This window comes from Vipera ursinii (genome assembly GCF_947247035.1).
Source record: "Vipera ursinii genome assembly, chromosome: 8".
Classification (NCBI taxonomy): Eukaryota; Metazoa; Chordata; class Lepidosauria; order Squamata; family Viperidae; genus Vipera; species Vipera ursinii.
The window spans coordinates 22,562,847-22,579,476 of record NC_139519.1 but is presented as its reverse complement, the minus strand read 5'-3'; the positions used below and the strand labels follow the sequence as shown (position 1 = coordinate 22,579,476).

The 16,630-nt window shown below is 47.6% G+C and overlaps 1 protein-coding gene across 1 annotated transcript in view; it reads left to right on the top strand.

Annotated features, from left to right (window-relative positions):
- The first annotated feature begins 4,358 nt into the window (after window positions 1-4,358).
- UBASH3B (ubiquitin associated and SH3 domain containing B) overlaps window positions 4,359-16,630 on the top strand; it is a 42,149-nt gene continuing 29,877 nt past the window's right edge. The window contains exon 1 of the mRNA XM_083368162.1: window positions 4,359-4,863. Within this exon, the coding sequence (XP_083224288.1) occupies window positions 4,736-4,863 (128 nt within the window). The 5' untranslated portion in view covers window positions 4,359-4,735. The remainder of the gene's footprint in view (window positions 4,864-16,630) is intronic.

The following is a 16,630-nucleotide window of genomic DNA, read 5'->3' as shown; positions in this document are numbered from 1 at the left end:
TCCAGGACCTCGGGAGAAAACCGATCTCTAACATGTATTCCTTCGTCTCAGAAAAATAATCAAATGAGAAAGAAGAGCTGGGCGTTCAGAAGGGCTGTCCAGTCTCCAGTGAGGAACCCTGCAAAGCTACAGAGAAGTGAGCTCAGAGAATGGTTCGGGGGGTCTTCGGGATGGGTCCATCTTTGCTGCTGACCTGCTTGGACCTTTTTTGGCTGGGAGTCCAGATTGGGCTGATCTCCGTGCTGCTCTGGGCCAGTTAGAGGTAGAGCAGTGAGCTACTGAGCCGAAAAGAAATGCACGGAGCAGCAGAATGAGTCCAAGGAAGAAGAAAATCACAGATAAGCCACAAGGAAAGAGGAGGAGAAAAGAAAAAGGGGGAAGCACGCCAAACATTCAGAACAGACGCAGGCGGAGCTTAAAGGGGCTTCCTGCTCTGGAAAAGGGCAAATTTGATTTAGGACGTTGCGATTGGGATATTAGTAAAATTGAGGTTTTGTCGTTTGAGAGTCCCTTTCCGCGTCCAGAAATTGACTAAAATATTTGGGAATTCAAAACAGGCCAGGTGGGCGCAGAAACCTAGGAAAGGTCTTTGCCACTTCCTGTTGCCTTCTCTTCACAGCCCGACGCAGCTGCCTTCAATGGTTGTCCATGAGTACCGAGCTAGGATGAACCAGATTCAAATCCTACTTGGTCATGTTATTTCCCCACTTGTAGTCTCTCCATCTTCCCCACAGGAAGAGGAAGATAAAACTAGGGGGAGAACTTCAGTGAAGGCTCCATCTCCAGGCAGAACAAGCCAGGTTCCCACAGAATCAAATAGATGAAGGTCCTTAGAAAGGCGTTGATCTCAGTTCGGTTCTAAAGGGGGATGATACTGAGCTGTTACCCAAAGATAAGAATATACGGTGATACTAATATTGTGATCTTCCCCCACAAGGGGAAAAAAACAACAACCAAGAAGCTGACCCAGCCAACAAAATCATATCAGAACAATAAAATCATGCTCAGATCCCAGGCATAACCTTCAAATAAATTAACAGTTTGAAAAATCAACGTGGCACTCATCACCTGTTTTCCAAAGATCCCATAAAAAGGTAAAGGTAAAGGTTCCCCGCACATGCGTGCTAGTCATTTCCAACTCTAGGGGCCGGTGCTCATCTCCATTTCAAAGCCGAAGAGCCAGCGCTTGTCCGAAGACGTCTCCGTGCTCATGTGGCTGGCATGACTAGAAGCCAAAGGCACACTGAATGCGCCGTAGTGGTCCCTATTTTTCTACTTGCCTTTTTATGTGCTTTTGAACTGCTAAGTTGGCAGAAGCTGGGACAAGTAACAGGTGCTCACTCTGTTACGCGGCACTCGGGATTCAACCCGCCAAACTGCCGACCTTCTGATCGACAAGCTCAGCGTCCTAACCCACTGAGCTACCGCATCCCATAGCTCACACCAAAAAGACATCCCTAAAAAATTCTGAAATTAGAATTCTAGGTCACCCTCTTCAGACTCTGAAGATTCTCAAGTCCAAGACCTTCTTCCAAGGTACCACAGACAGAATGGTTTCTATGACATTTCCCAGGCCACAATGACTTTGTCTGGGTTGTTGGAAAAAAGGAAGGATTTGCTTCCCACTACTCATCCATCCCAAAGTGGAAAAGGCCTTTTTCAACAGTTGGGCCAAATTCTTCAGCTCTTGCCCTCTCTAACCTCTTTTCAACTTTGAAGGAACCTTCAGGTGGCCTTCCAGAGCTGGAGGAGAGATAGTGCCACCTTGCCCCAAGTTGAGTTACCATATTATCCGGTGTATAAGACGACCCCCTACATTTCCTGTTAAATTATAGGGCTTGGGCTATACTCGCCGTATAAGACTACCCCTCTTCCAACGCACACCAAATAAAAATTAAAAAACATCAGATTTGATTTTAATATGGTAATTTTAATTCAAATGCTTATGACATGCAGGTACTTAGTAGGAAAACTGTCACTTATAAACATAAGGCTGTTTGTCATCAAACATGTAAACATAAAACAGTGCAAGTGGATTAAACATAATAATAATAATAATAATAATAATAATAATAATAATAATAATAATAATAATAATAAGAAGAAGAAGAAGAAGAAGAAGAAGAAGAAGAAGAAGAAGAAGAAGAAGAAGAAGAAGAAGAAGAAGAAGAAGAAGAAGAAGAAGAAGAAGTAGTTGGAAGGGACCTTGGAAGTCATCTAGTCCAACCCCCTGCTCAGGCAGGAAACCCTATACCACTTCAGACAAATGGCTGGCCAGTCTCTTCTTAAAAACTTCCAGTGTTGGAGCAGTCACCACTTCTGGAGGCAAGTTGTTCCACTGGTTAATTGTTCTAACTGTCAGGAAGTTTCTCCTTAGTTCTAGGTTGCTTCTCTCCTTGACTAGTTTCCATCCATTGCTTCTTGTCCTGCTTTCAAGTGCTTTGGAGAATAGCTTGGCTCCCTCTTCTTTGTGGCAGTGCCTGAGATATTGGATCACTGCTATCATGTCACCCCTCACCCTTCTCTTCGTTAAACTACACATACCCAATTCCAGCAACCGTTTCCTATTTTCCTAATTCACTTTTTCACTTTTCCTAATTTACTCTAAAGTGTTCCCTCCACAGAGCCTTAAGTAACACCAGCTGCCTGCAATTAGTGCAGGTTCTCATCCCACCAGGCTCAAGGTTGAGTCAGCCTTCCATCCTTCCGAGGTAGTTAAAATGAGGACTCAGATTGTTGGGAGCAATAAGCTGACTTTGTAATAATGCTGCTTGTGGGGGGTGGGTGAAAGCTCTAATAAGCAGGCATATACATAGAATGAAGGCTATTGCTAAGCACATTGATTTGTGCTTTAAATTGTAAGCCGCCCTGAGTCTTCGGAAGGGCGGGATATAAATGGGATTTTTTAAAGAAAGACCAAATGGGAGATCCGCTCCAGGTTTTCCAGCCAGCCCGCCCAGTTCCTGAGTCAAATGTGTCCTTAGAGCTAAGCCACTGCTCTGGCTGCTGCCTTCCCCACCTGCCTTTCAAGTTGGGATAGACTACAGCTGCTCTTCAACTTTACAAGGAAAGACGCCCAGACCCCGGCCTGTAAAAAATCACAGACTGCAGCTTCTACTCCAATTGGTCCCGCTTTCCCTGCGCAGACTAAATGGAAGATCCGCTCCAGGTTTTCCAGCCAGCCCTGTCCCTAAAGTTTCAGCACTATAAGATGACCCCTGACTTTTGAGAAGATTTTCATAGGTTAAAAAGTCGTCTTATATGCCGGAAACTACGGTAGTTGTGTTTACCCTCTTATGCTGAGTTGGCCAGACCAGCTCCTGGTTTTGAAGGGTACAATCCTGCCCTGTGGGTTGCCTTCAGCTCAGTCCACTGGGCCCAACTGTGATTGGCTAACTTGTGATCCACCTCAGCAGAGCAGGAGTCGAAAGGACACAATTAGTTAGGGTTTGGATGGGGATCACCTGGGAATTCTAGACCTGTGAACTAAATTGGGTACAGAGGCACCCCAGAAAAAAAGACCAGGTCAAACCAGCTCTGTAGCGCAGCAGTGCCCAGAAAACTGCGTAGATTCAATCATCAGAGATCAAATTTCATTCCAAGAATATCTATCTTAAGTTGGTGGGTTTTCTGTGTTGTGTGAATAGGGCAACATCTGATATTTCCCACCCACCCACCCACACTTGTTTGGAGTGCGTAGGGGGCAAAGCAGGGTGAGACGAGGGGTACTCTCTGAATTTGGGTTGTTTTCTTGCAGAGGTTTCAACACCCAACTCCGTAACATCATCTCATGGGCCACGCAACGTCTGAAAGCAAACAGCCAAGCTCGGAGAGCACCAAAGATCACCCAGTTCAACCCAGAGCTACAGATACGTTCTCTTCTCTTGGTACTAATCCCAAGGCTTGACTCAGCCCCGGATCATCAAACTCCAGCTGGGGGCTGGGGGCGATCAAAGGATCCTCGATCCCCAGGTGCTTGCAGAACACGTGTGTGTACGGGCTGGGCTGGGTCTTTTGAAATATTGCTCACTTTTGAAATATTGCGGCGGCGGGGTGGTGGTGGTGGCTTGAATGCTTGCAGAAGCAAGCCGGGGAAGAAGGCGAGGTGGGGCGGAAATGGAGTAGCGGAGTCGGACCCGCCGGCTTTGACGCGCTTGCCTTTGATCCATTCAGAAATTCCCGGTGGCCAAACGGGGGAGGCGGGGAAGAAAGGACGCGGGAGCTGCCGGCGGAGGGAGGGCGCGCGCCGATTGGTCGGCTCCGGACCTGAGCATCCCGGGCGGGGCGAGGGAGGAGAGGGAGGGGCAGAGGCGAGGGCGCTGGGCGTCAGTAGCTGCCGGCACCACCTTGGCGGAGGCAGAGCCAGGAGGAGGAGGAGGAAAGAGGAGGAAGAGGAGGAGGAGGCGCAGGAGCAGCAGGAGCAGCGCCGGGGAAGGCAGCTCGCCTCGCCACCCACCCACCCACCCGGGAAGCCGCTGCCATCAGTAGCTGCGCAATCCTCTGGCCTGGCCGGCCACGCATCATCCACCCGCCCGCGCACTTGGCAAGCCAGCCAGCCAGCCGGCCGCTTCCCCGGGCCAGGCCGTCCCTGCCGCGCGCCCTCCAGGCTGCGAGTGAGCCCGAGCGGGCCGCTGCCTTGGCCCGGCCGCCGCCCGGCGTGCGGAGGGGCGTGATGGTCGGCTGAGCGGCGGCCGGGCAGCCCTCCCTGCCGCCTCCCCGCCGCCCTTGGCTCGCCATGGCTGCCAAGGAGGACTTGTACAGCCAAGTGGCCCCGTGGAGGAGCCGGCAGAGCCGGGCGAGCACCATCAAGCGCGGCTCTTCGCTGGAGATCCTGCTCTCCATGGGCTTCCCCAAGGCGCGAGCGTGAGTGAGGCCCGGGAAGGCGAGGGGAAGGGCGGGTGGGGGGTGGGGGGGAGAGTCTGCTCTTGGGGGGCGGAGGGGACGCGGATTGCCCCTCCCGGAGCCGGACTGGCGCGCTTCGCCTCCGAGCCAGCGCAACGCGCGCATCCCGGCTCCTGCTTCTCCCCGGCCGGGCGATGCTCTCTCCCTGCCTTGTCTGTCTGGACTGCGGGGCGAGGGAAACTGCGCTCCGGGGCCGGGCGGTGAGGCTCTGGAGCGCAGCGGGGCTGAGCATCCCCTTGGCCGGCCGGGGGTGGGCTTTCCAGGGGAGCCGGGCGGGCTGGGCTGGGCTGGGCTGCCTTCTCTTGCACCGCAGAGCAGAGGCCAAGCAGTGCCTCGCCCAGCCCGGCAGCGGCCAAACTGCTTTCTGGGTGGCCGGAGCGGAGAGCAGACGGCGAGAGGCCAGCGCTGTCCTCGCCATCAGCCGGCGGCTCCTTTGGCTGTTGGTTGCGCTTCCCTTCTTTCCTTCTCCCTTCCACGCCGCAGCCCCGAGCGGCCCGTAAGAGGCAGGACTGAGTCCGCAGCTGAAATGGAAGCTGGGCGCTTTCCATTCCACCCCACCCCCTACCCCCGCGGCTGAGAGTGATGGGAGCTGTAGTCCGGGACGCCGAGCGCATCCTTGGCTCCTGGACAGGCGAGCCCTTCTCTGGCTCCGTCGCCTCTACTTTGGGGAATCGCCAGCTTCTCCCTTGGGCAGGAGAGACGGGAGAAGCGTTTCCCCTGGCGGGCAGCCGGCTCCTCTCCTCCCCTTCGCTGGGCCGTCCCCTGCTACGCCAGCTTTTCCGCCGCTTGCCCTCCAGCTGTGTTGGAACTCGACTTCCCAGCCTGCCAGAAGCAGCAGGGTGGTTGGCCAGGCTGTGGAGGCATTCTGGGAAATGTAGTCCTGGCACATCTGAAGGGCAGCAGACTTTGAGAAAACTGGCTTCCAAGGATCTCTGGCTTGAGGCGTTCTCAGATGGCCTTGATGGGCATTTTTGCTTGGCAAACCTGTGTTTTTCATGCAGGCTTTTCTCCTTCCCTCCCTCCCTCCCTCCCTCTAGCTATAGGTAGGTCAGCCCAGGAATGATATATTAGCCTGTCACTTGTCAGGGGAAAAACCGGTTATGCAGTTCTAAAATACCTTTCGGAAGAAATAACCTTTGGCATCATTAACTTTATTATCCAGTAAACATCACCCACTTAGTCTACCTGGGCCAGGTGCTATTTAAGGCACACGGTTATTAACCAATGCAGGTGCTAGGACTAAGAGCCATAGGGTCCAGAACAAGGCCACCCCCTCCATTACAGTTAATATTGGATGTAGAGTTTCATATGAAGAGATTCCATTAGGATCTCTTGTTAGAAACGCTGTCCGGTCTCTTCTTAAAAATTTACAGTGGATGGAGCACCCACAACTTCTGGAGGCAGCTTCTGTTCCACTGGTTCATTGTCCTCACTGTCAGGAAGTTTCTCCTTAATTCCAGGTTGCTTCTCTCCTTGATTATTTTTCTTGTCCTGCCTTCAGTTGCTTTGGGAAATAGACTGACCTCGTCCTCTTTGTGGCAGCCCCTTAGATCAGAGGTCTTCAAACTCGGCCCTTTTATGACTCATGGACTTCAACTCCCAGAATTTCTCAGCCAGGCATGCTGGCTGAGGAATTCTGGGAGTTGAAGTCCATGAGTCATAAAAGGGCCGAGTTTGAAGACCCCTGCCTTAGATATTGGAGCACCGGTATCATGTCACCCCTACTCCTTCTCTTTAGCAGAATAACAGAACTGGACGGGACCTTGGAGGTCTTCTAGTCCAACCCCCTGCTCCAGCAGGAGACCCTGGCCTTTACCATCCCAGACAAATGTCTGTCCAATCTCTTCTTTAAAAAACCTCCAGTTTTGGACCACCCACAACTTCTGGAGGCAAGCCGTTCCATTAATTAATGGAACTGATTAAGCTTTCAAGGTGCCTGGACTGCTTCATTAGGCAAGGGGTCTAAAAAGGCCGATGAAGTGGGGAAAGAAAAAGGAAGCTGGAGATACGCATTGGTCATTGTTAAAGTCTGCGGAGTCATCATCTCAAAATCAAGAGTTCTAATGGAATTGGGGGCGTGGGGGGTGGGGGGGAAGAAAAAGAAAGAGATACAAATGAACGTAGGTGGTTTGCTTCTATGTTTCATCCAGCTTGCCGGTGATCGGTTCCTTCCATTTTCATACTGTCTGATGAATATTTGGAAATTTCAAAAGCTTGAGAGGGTTTTCCCCCCCATTTTTTGTGTGGTTTTTGATGACTTGACCATCTTGGGCAACACTCTTACTGTAATATAGATTTTGGATGATGATGATGATGATGATCGGAAATTTTATTTGGGTCAACAGAAATATTCTTTGCTTTTCAATTTCAAATGAAATTAAGCTAGGAAAGAGTTGGCAAACGAGTGAATTTTATTTTGCTTTTTATCTTCTACAGCTGGTCTGTCAGCATCTAGTATACTCACTAACTTTGGCATATTATACCCAGGGTAATTTTTAAACTACCAACTCACTTGCTTGGCTCAATAGTAGAATTTGTATCAATGAGCGGTGCCCATCAACCAGGTTATAAGAAGAGGCTGGCCAGGGCCTTGGAGAATATTCAGGTTAAAGCACAATAAAATACTTTACATATCTGTGCACTTGGCTGCCTTAGCCTAAACCTCACTATATTCTCTCCCTCCACCCACTGATGTGGGGTTTTGATGTTCGCTTTTCCACTGACCTATTTTGATGCCTTGAAAGTTACCAGCAATTATGGGTACAGATAGTCTTTGAAATTACAACCACCACGGGCAGCCCCAGAATTTCTGTCGCTAAGCAAGGTGGTTCTTAAGTGAGTTGTGCCCGATTTCACGGCCATCTTTGCCACGGTTGTTAAGTGAATCATGTGATCGTTAAGCAAATCCAGCTTCCCACATTGACTTGGCTTGTCAGAAGTGCCCTGGGAATGTTGCAAGTGGGGATCGCGTAATCCTGGGACAGGGCGACCATTGTAGTAAATGCACGTTAATTGCCAAGCTCCTGGATTTTGATCAGGTGATTGAAGATGCTGCAATGCTTATAAGTAGAAGAAGTGGTTGTAAGTGGTACAAAGCTACCACGGTACTCATCAGTAATTTGTTCCGGAAGATGCGACAAATACTAAGATTGACAGGTACCAAGAAAACCATGTAACTTATCAGGTGACCAGCTATTTCGGCTGGAAGAAATATAGGTAGTCCTTGACTTAACGACTGCAGTGGAACCCAACATTTCTGTTGTTAAGCGAGACATTGGTTAAGTGAGTTTTGCCCCATTTTACGACCTTTCTTGCCCCAGTTGTTAAGTGAGCAACCTGGTTGTTAAGTGAATCTGGCTTCCCCATGGGCTTTGCACGTCAGAAGGTCTCAAAAAAGGGATTGCGTGACCTCGAGACACTGCAATGGTCATAAATAGGAGTCAGTTGCCAAGCCTCTGAATTTTAATCGCATGACCGTGGGGACGCTGCAACAGGTTGTAAGTGTGAAAAATGGTCATAAGTCACATTTTTCCATGCCGTTGTAACTTGGAATGGTCACTAAAGGATCTGTTGTAAGTCGAGGGCTATCTGTAGGAGTCACAAGGCCACTGATGTCGGCAAGTTCTTCCTTGCATTGACTACCAGGAGAAAGATGAGTGCCAGGACAACATTTCTACTTCGAAATGCGTCAAATACCAAATCCAACGAGTTTTGAAGCAGGCGAGTGCTGAAGTTTGTATTGTAACTTGGAAAGGTTGTTAAGCTAAGTGTTATACTGTAATTCAAGGACCATCTGGGTTTACAAATGACTTGGAGGGGATTTACCTTACACAAATTAGATTTACCTTCCACACCTGTTTTCCTTCAGGTTCTCGGACTTCAAAGCCTGGCTAGCTCAGAATTATGGAAATTGGAGCCCAATTGGGACCTCTTCAAGTTGGAAAAGTTGTTCATGTAGCAATGTCATGCTTTTTAACTGTCGCAACAATGTAGCCATCTTTTGATTGGGACTTCAAGCAAACAAACTCACAACAGTACAGGGGTAACTCCATTGCAAAATACATCATTGAAGGTGATAAAGCATGAACGTTAAGTCCAGCTTTGGGAGACTAGTTCTACACCCTAAAATATACAGTAAATGCCTTTCAAGTAAGATGAGAGAGAATGAGGTTATGTTGAGGTATAATTAGTAGGCTGAGAATGTTCTGCTAATGAGGCGAGACATTTATAAATAGAAAATGAACTGTGCTGCATATTGTCCATCTCACCCTCCGAAATGAAATCTAACAATTTTCCAAAATAGCTTCAGGATAGATTGCTTCCAGCAGCTGGAAGCTGCTCAGATATTAACTGGATTAAGACTCTTCTTCAAAAACAGCAACTTGATCCAGGGAATAATTAGGCCTTGTCCTGTGGTGGAGATGGTTGGTGACTTCTCACCATGAGATGACAACCAGTTTGGCCTAACAATTCATTCCTCACACAGGTTGAGGGCCTCTAGGTCCACCTGGTAGCCCTGACCTTTAGTTCCTTTAAAACTGGTGATAAAGTACAAGATCTGATTAGATGCCATCAAGTCAACCACATGCATGGAAATCGCTTGTGTGGTTTCAACTCATGGGGCCCTTCTGCTGGTCTTCCATGTTGCCCCATTGCTCTTGCAACGGGTCTTATCCATCTTGTCCCAAAGATGCATTTTCATGAGGCAACTGGACTTTCTTGGGGTTTTTTTGAAGACGTTTCGCTTCTCATCCAAGAAGCTTCTTCAGCTCTGTCTAGAGGCCAGAGCTGAAGAAGCTTCTTGGATGAGAAGCAAAACGTCTTCAAAGAAAAACAAGGAAGTCCAGTTGCCTCATGAAAAAGCATCTTTGGGACAACGATGACCTGGATGACTGAGAATCTCCATAGACACTTACCCGTCTTGTTTATCTGAAGATCAACAGGCACATATAGGAAGCATGAGTCAGGAGATGTGAGATGACCTCTAGAACTGAGGGCCTAAATCAGCAGAGGAAGTGACCTTGGCCTGCCTAATGAGAGAGCTGGCCCAGATCTAGCCATCTATTTGCTAGATTTCCAACCAGATTGTATTAATTATACTAAGTGAGAATATGGACGAAAGCCGACCTGGCTAACCCAGATCATACAAAATTAAGATGTCCCCTATACTCTTAACAGAAGCATCCAGTATCCATGCTGGCTTGGGAATTCTGGGAATTGAAGTCCACAGAGTTGCCAAGGTTGGACTTCCCTGCCCTTCAGGAAGGGTTGGTTAAAAAGGAATGAACTGCCTGTCAAAAAGTGTCTTTGAGCACGCCATCGTTCTTTGACAAGCTTACGACAGCAGCTAAAAAAAGCACTGGCTATACTTGAAGGCCAGATAGCTGCGGGTGGCAAAATGGGTTGCTTTCTCCTCTTTAGCCGCAGAATCTTCTTGAATTTGTAGAGAGACTTCCTCTTCATTCTGGTCTTGATTGCAGGGCTTCAAACCCCTCTATAATTCTTCGTTTGGTTATTTGAGTTGTGCTTAATTTGTGGAGTCTGAATACAGCCACAGATGTTGCTATCTCCTGTTCGGTTGCTGTGTTTACAGTTCTTGGTCTGTATCGGACGATTGTTCCAGATGTTCTAAGTTGCAGCTGCAGCAATCTTAGGCAACCAGGGGTTAGCTGGTGAACTCCGACCCTTTTCTTGGGAGATTTTTGAGTCAATGTTGTGGGCGCATCAAACAGCAGATTGCATGGTGGAGATTTATCTTTTGAAGGGGAGGATTCTTGTTCCTTTTTTTAAAAAAAGAATATGTTAGTGATATCCACATGTTCTCTTTGGCTAAAAAAGAAATCGAGGTTAATTACAATGGCTCTCGCAAGTCACACCTCATGGCCAGAGCCAGAGAAAACCAAGGTGTTTTTAGACCAAGAACCGGATATTGATGGTGGGTTCAAAGTTGGAGAAAGTGGAGCCGTTTCAGCCAATGAATGAAGACGCTTGGAATTAAGGGTGGATTAAAATTCTCGTGAAGTACTTTAAAACTTACTGGGTTTTTGAGGATTGATTTTCCTCATTAACATATGGAGGACATACAAAGATGCATTCTGCAGTGCCAAACATTTTATTGATTGATTCGGTTTTTATCCCATCTTTATAAATAATACAAGGCGGCAAACATGCTAACACCCCTGCCTCCTTCTGTTTTCCATACACAAACAACCCTATGAGGTGGGCTGAGCTGAAAGAGAATAATTGGCCCAAGACCACCCAGTTGGCTTTCCTGCCTAAGACTGGACTGGAACTTCCAGTCTCCTGGTGATTGACCCCAAATTAACCAGATGGTTTTTGAAGCCTAAGGAGGGACTAGAACACACAGTCTCCTGGTGATTGGCCCCAAGTCACCAGGCACTTTCATGCCAAAGGTGGGACTAGAACTCACAATCTCCCAGTTTCTGGGCCAGTACCTTCATTACTATTCCAAACTGGCTCTCTTTTAATTTTCACAAACATTTGTGAGAATAAAAACGCTGGCACAACTCTGAGTTGTTGGAGCCACACATTTCCATGGTTGACGAGCTTCTGCATTGTGGGAAACCTGTTTCCAAGCCAAATGCGATTTCTTTTGCAATAAAAAAAATGCTGGGAATGTTTGGAGCAGAAGGACCAAACAGGGTGACTAAGGAAAGAGCAAACATAATATTTATCAGGTATTCTTCTAGGAGACGGGTGTTTTTGCAAGGATCAGATAAAAAGACAAAAGAACTTTTGTTTAGGGAAAAAAATCTTCCCAAGGCTTGTGCAAACCTCAGGCAGAATTCGAAATGCTGCATTTAAAGAAAGAGGGGCTTTGAATTTAGAAAATCAGCAGAATGAAATCTTCTACGTGGCCTTCTACGTTATGCTATAAACTATAAGACAACGATAGCTCAAATTTTGGGTCTTCTGAATACGTTGTGATAAATATTCAAGGGACTGTGCTCTTTTTCTCTTTATTTCACAGCAGAGACTTTTTGCTTTTCTATTTCTGTTAGCCGTGTGCAATGGGGTAGAAATTCTTCCCAGTGCACAGAAGCTACTCTTGAGAAAAGCGTGACTTGACAGGGAACTAATAAAATCTACACTAGGGTGTTGCATTCCTGCGTGCACTTAAATAAGAGCAAGTTTTTGAACCCTTCACATGGCCTTCAAAAACAGTTTCTTGCTAAGGTTTCGGAGGGTAGGATGTTAGTAGTAGTTAGTTGGTATTGCTCTAGGTTGACTGAGGAGCTGATGTGTTTTTAAAGGTAAAGGTAAAGGTTCCCCCGCACATGCGTGCTAGTCGTTTCCGACTCTAGGGGCCGGTGCTCATCTCCATTTCAAAGCCGAAGAGCCAGCGCTTGTCCGAGGACATCTCCGTGGTCATGTGGCCGGCATGACTAGACGCCAAAGGCGCACAGAACGCTGTTACCTTCCCACCGTAGTGGTCCCTATTTTTCTACTTGCATTTTTACGTGCTTTCGAACTGCTATTTATACCGCTTCATCCACTTCCAAACGATTTCATCATAATTGCTGTGTTTCACTCTTCAAATAATAAGAATATATCACGAGCTTATTCCTAGGTTTGACTTTAAGGTCTGGAGCAAGGAGAAGTAAACTTTGGCTTAGGATGATAACTTTTTTGGGCCCCAACCTTTAAGCAAAGCCCTTTCCCCTATAATCTTGGGGAGACTTAGCTTCACCTCTCTTGACAATCAATCTTTTTCCCCAGACCGAACAGCTGCTCAACCTTAAGTTCCTTGGAGGGGAAAAAATAAGATCCAGATGTAGGAAATTAATCTAGTTTGGCCCTTAATCACATCACTTTGTCTACACTTTCCCATCTGCAAACTTGGGATAATATTGCTGACCTAGTTTGCTGGGTAAGAGGCAAAACAGGCTTTGAACATACTTAAGCCTTGTGCAAATACTGATAATTTGTGACCATCACTTCTGCATTGTGCTTGGAAGTATTTTCTCCTTTAGCTGAGTCAGCCTTGCTCTTACGTACATGTTTTAGGCAGTCAGGGGTAGGTGTACAAGGACATCTCAATGCCGCACTGCCCCAAAGAGAAAACAACCCCCTCTGACTGTGTCATTACTTTTTCATTTACCATCTTGACCCGTGTTGATCATTCCCATGTTGATCGTTTATTTCTCGGTGCATATTTCTGTGTGTGTGCTATTTTACTTATTATTTATTGGGTTATTGTTATTTAATTTGGGTAGGAGAAGAGAAGGCTGAGCTGGGAGGTGGAGTTAAACGTGCTACAAGTTTGGAATCCTTGCGTTGCCACAAGAGTTCCAAGAATAGCACCCTGTAAATTTGTTGACCCTTATCTAGAACCAGTTTAGCTTTGACCGCTGCTTGACTAGAATCTCATGTACAGGTGTCAGTAACAAACTCTTCTCTACTTTGAAATCAACCAGTGTTCCCGGTGATTTGCACCTGACAATTTGACATCATTACGTTAGAGGAATATGGTGGTACTGTTCATACTGAGCCTGTTTGGTGTTGCCATCCTGAATTCCTCTTTGTTAGTTGTTATTATTTTCTTTCTCTTTTTGGTCTTTGTTTTTTCCCCTCTTTCTTCTTTCCCTTTCTTTAAACTTGATGGCAAACCTCGTGAGTAGCGGTACTTCCTTCCCCTTGGGCTAAAAGTTTGGTATGATCCAAAGATCAAACAATTGTTTGACCAAAAGCTGGAATACTTGACACGTTGAGTTCCTGTGCGTGTAGTAACTAGACCTTTCCATTATGACTGTACAGTCTGGTAGCCCTGAATTGAATCAGCCCTGAAGGGAGGGGGAGGGAATTGATGAAGCCAGATAAGGACTGTTCAAAATTGGGGGAGGGGGGGAGAGAGAGAGAGAGAGAGAGAGAGAGAGGAGGAGGAGGAGATACAAATTGTAGGCCAGTTTTAGAGTGTTGCAGTTGATGCTGCTTGCCAGGCAGAAAATGACTCATATTTTGTACGTGCTTTATGGACAAATACAGAAGCCTCAAGGAAAACTACCTAGGCTATATCAACCTAGATATTTTTACAATTCGGCTGTGGTCCCAAGGAGGTTTCTAGGCTCTGGAGTTACCAGGAAGTGCTGCTCACCTGCAAAGTGGCCCAGCTTATTGTGCATGTCAGGATTAGAATCATGAAGAGGCTTGCGACAAATGACCTTTACCGGAGGATATTGCATAGCTTTTGTGGGAAAAAGATATCTGGACTGCATCACCTTTAGGGAAGCTTCTGTGGGGTTTTCCCTGTGCTTGCTTTATTTATTTCTTTAGACCCAGTCTTTATTCTTTCTATAAATACACAACTAATATTCCTTCCCCCTCCTATTTTCCCCACAAGGACAACCCTGTGAGCTGGGCTGGGCTGAGAGAGAGGGACTGACCCAAATTACTCAGCTGACTTTCATGCCTAAGGTGGGGCTAGAACTCACTGTCTCCTAGTGATCGGCCCAAAGCCACCTGGTTGGCTCAATACCTAAGACAGGACTAGAACTCACCGTCCAGCCAGCTTTCATGGCTAAGATGTGACTAGAATTCACTGTCTCCTGGTGATTGGCCAAAAGTCACCCAGCCAGCTTTCATGGCTAAGACAGGACTAGAACTCACCGTCTCCTGGTTCCTAGCCTGGTACCTTAACCCCCAGACCAAACCAGCCCCCTTTATGCCCTATAGAAACTATCGGCCTCCGCAGTGGACAAATGGATGCACGTGGCCTCTATCTAGCTTGCTGCAAATCTCTTAACAAGATGGAGTACCAGGCTGGCAAAAGGATTAAATGCCGGACTCTAACTGGGGTGGGGGTGGGGGGCATATTCACCTCTACCCTCAAAACACAGCAAGGACATCTGTCAGTGGTTTTCTGCCAGGCCAACTTATCTCACAGGATGTTTGGGGTGGAGGAAAAGTTGCAGGAGGAAGTACTGCCGGCCTGCCTTAAGCTCCTGAATGAGAGGAAAGACTTAACTCTAAGGAAAGTCCAAAAGTTAAGTACTGCCCAAGGAGCTGGAGCTGAAAGAGGTCTGTGCGTGTCCTCGGTTTGACCAAGGAGCACACGCTGCGTTCTGATAAACAGGCAATCTGAATACATTTTCAGGCCCTCCCTGGCTTGTTGTGTAGCTTTGGTGCACAAAGTGTGCCTGGCTTGTGGCTTTCCCAAGTTGCTTTTCACACAGGGGTTGCTTTGCTGACAGTTGCAGGCTGGTTTCCTGTGCGAGGGTGGTTAAGCGGTTTGCTTTTTATTGACCTTCCCTGAGTGTGACATTTAGTCTCCCGAGAAGCTTGGCTAAATGTCTCCGAGCGTCTTGGGGGGTTTCTGTTAATTCCTTCCAGCCGGGAGGGAGAGTTGTCACTTTGCGATTCTTTACCTGCCACACAGAGAGTCGAGCTACAAACAGCCCTTCAGTTCGCATCAGGTCTGCTGGAGTCTGTGGCCACCCACCCACGGTGCTGAGCTTGGGGTTCATACGGGACAGCACGGGCGGCCTACCACTATCCCTTTTCCGATTCCCACAACACTTCAGATTAAAGCTTGGTAGACACCATTAGGGGAATTTTAAGAGGTTTAACTCCCCTAACTCTTATCTAACATATCTGCACGGCAACAATCCAGATGGCTAGTAGACGGAAGCAGGGTGGTACTAAAAAATTATATTGAGCAGTCTAGATTTTTGCGAGGGAGAGGAGGAGGAGGAGGAGGAGGTCCTCTTAACATTTGAACAAAGCCTGACGTGACTCTCAGCCTGATGGAACTGGGAAATCCCCAGGCTAAGCCGTGGCTTGTTCACCGTTTCGTGAATGAACAAATGCAGAATATTTTATGAATCCAGAAGAATTTTGTGGCTACCTTGCTCTCCTGAAAGGCTGCTCAGAAACCATTCCCATTGACACTTCCTCAAAGGCAAGAGAGATGTGGCGATTTACAGAGGGCAATGCGCACGTCCCTGTAGTGGAGCAATCAATGGTGGTTTGTAATACAGGTTGCCATTAAAAGGGGGGGAAGGCTGGCGGTGGGTTTTTACAGCTCCCCCTTTGCCTTACAATGCTGGGCAACTTGGAGCCATCTCCTCTCCGTCTTCCAAACCACAGATGACAGGGTGAAAGGTGCCTATCCCAGAATATCTGGCATATTAAAGGGCATTTCAAACCAGGATAGTAATCAAATGGCAGCCTGGAGGGGCTGGGCGAATTAGGTAGTTTCCCCATGAAGAACTGAGGGCGGAGCCAAGAATAGGAGAAAAGAGCTGGTTGCAAGACTCTCTTTGCATCTTGGAGGCCTTTGTGGCTGGCGCTTTATGAGTGAAGTAAAATCTGTTTTGCGTCGAACTCAATTCTTGTTGCCCTCATGACAACTTACAACCACAGTTGAGCCCAAAATTTCTATGGCTAAACAAAGCAGGGGTGATGAGCCGTGGTGGCGTAGTGGTTAGAATGCAGTACTGCGGGCTACTTCTGTTGACTGCCGACTGCCTGCAGTTCGGCAGTTTGATCCTGACCGGCTCAAGGTTGACTCAGCCTTCCAGCCTTCCGAGGTTGGTAAAATGAGGACCCGGATTGTTGGGGGCAAGAGGCTGACTCTGTAAACCGCTTGGAGAGGGCTGGAAAGCACTGTGAAGCGGTATATAAGTCTAAGGGCTATTGCTATTGCTAAGCGAGTTTTGCCCCATTTTACGACCTTTCTGGACGCAGTTGTTCAGTGAATCACTAGTTG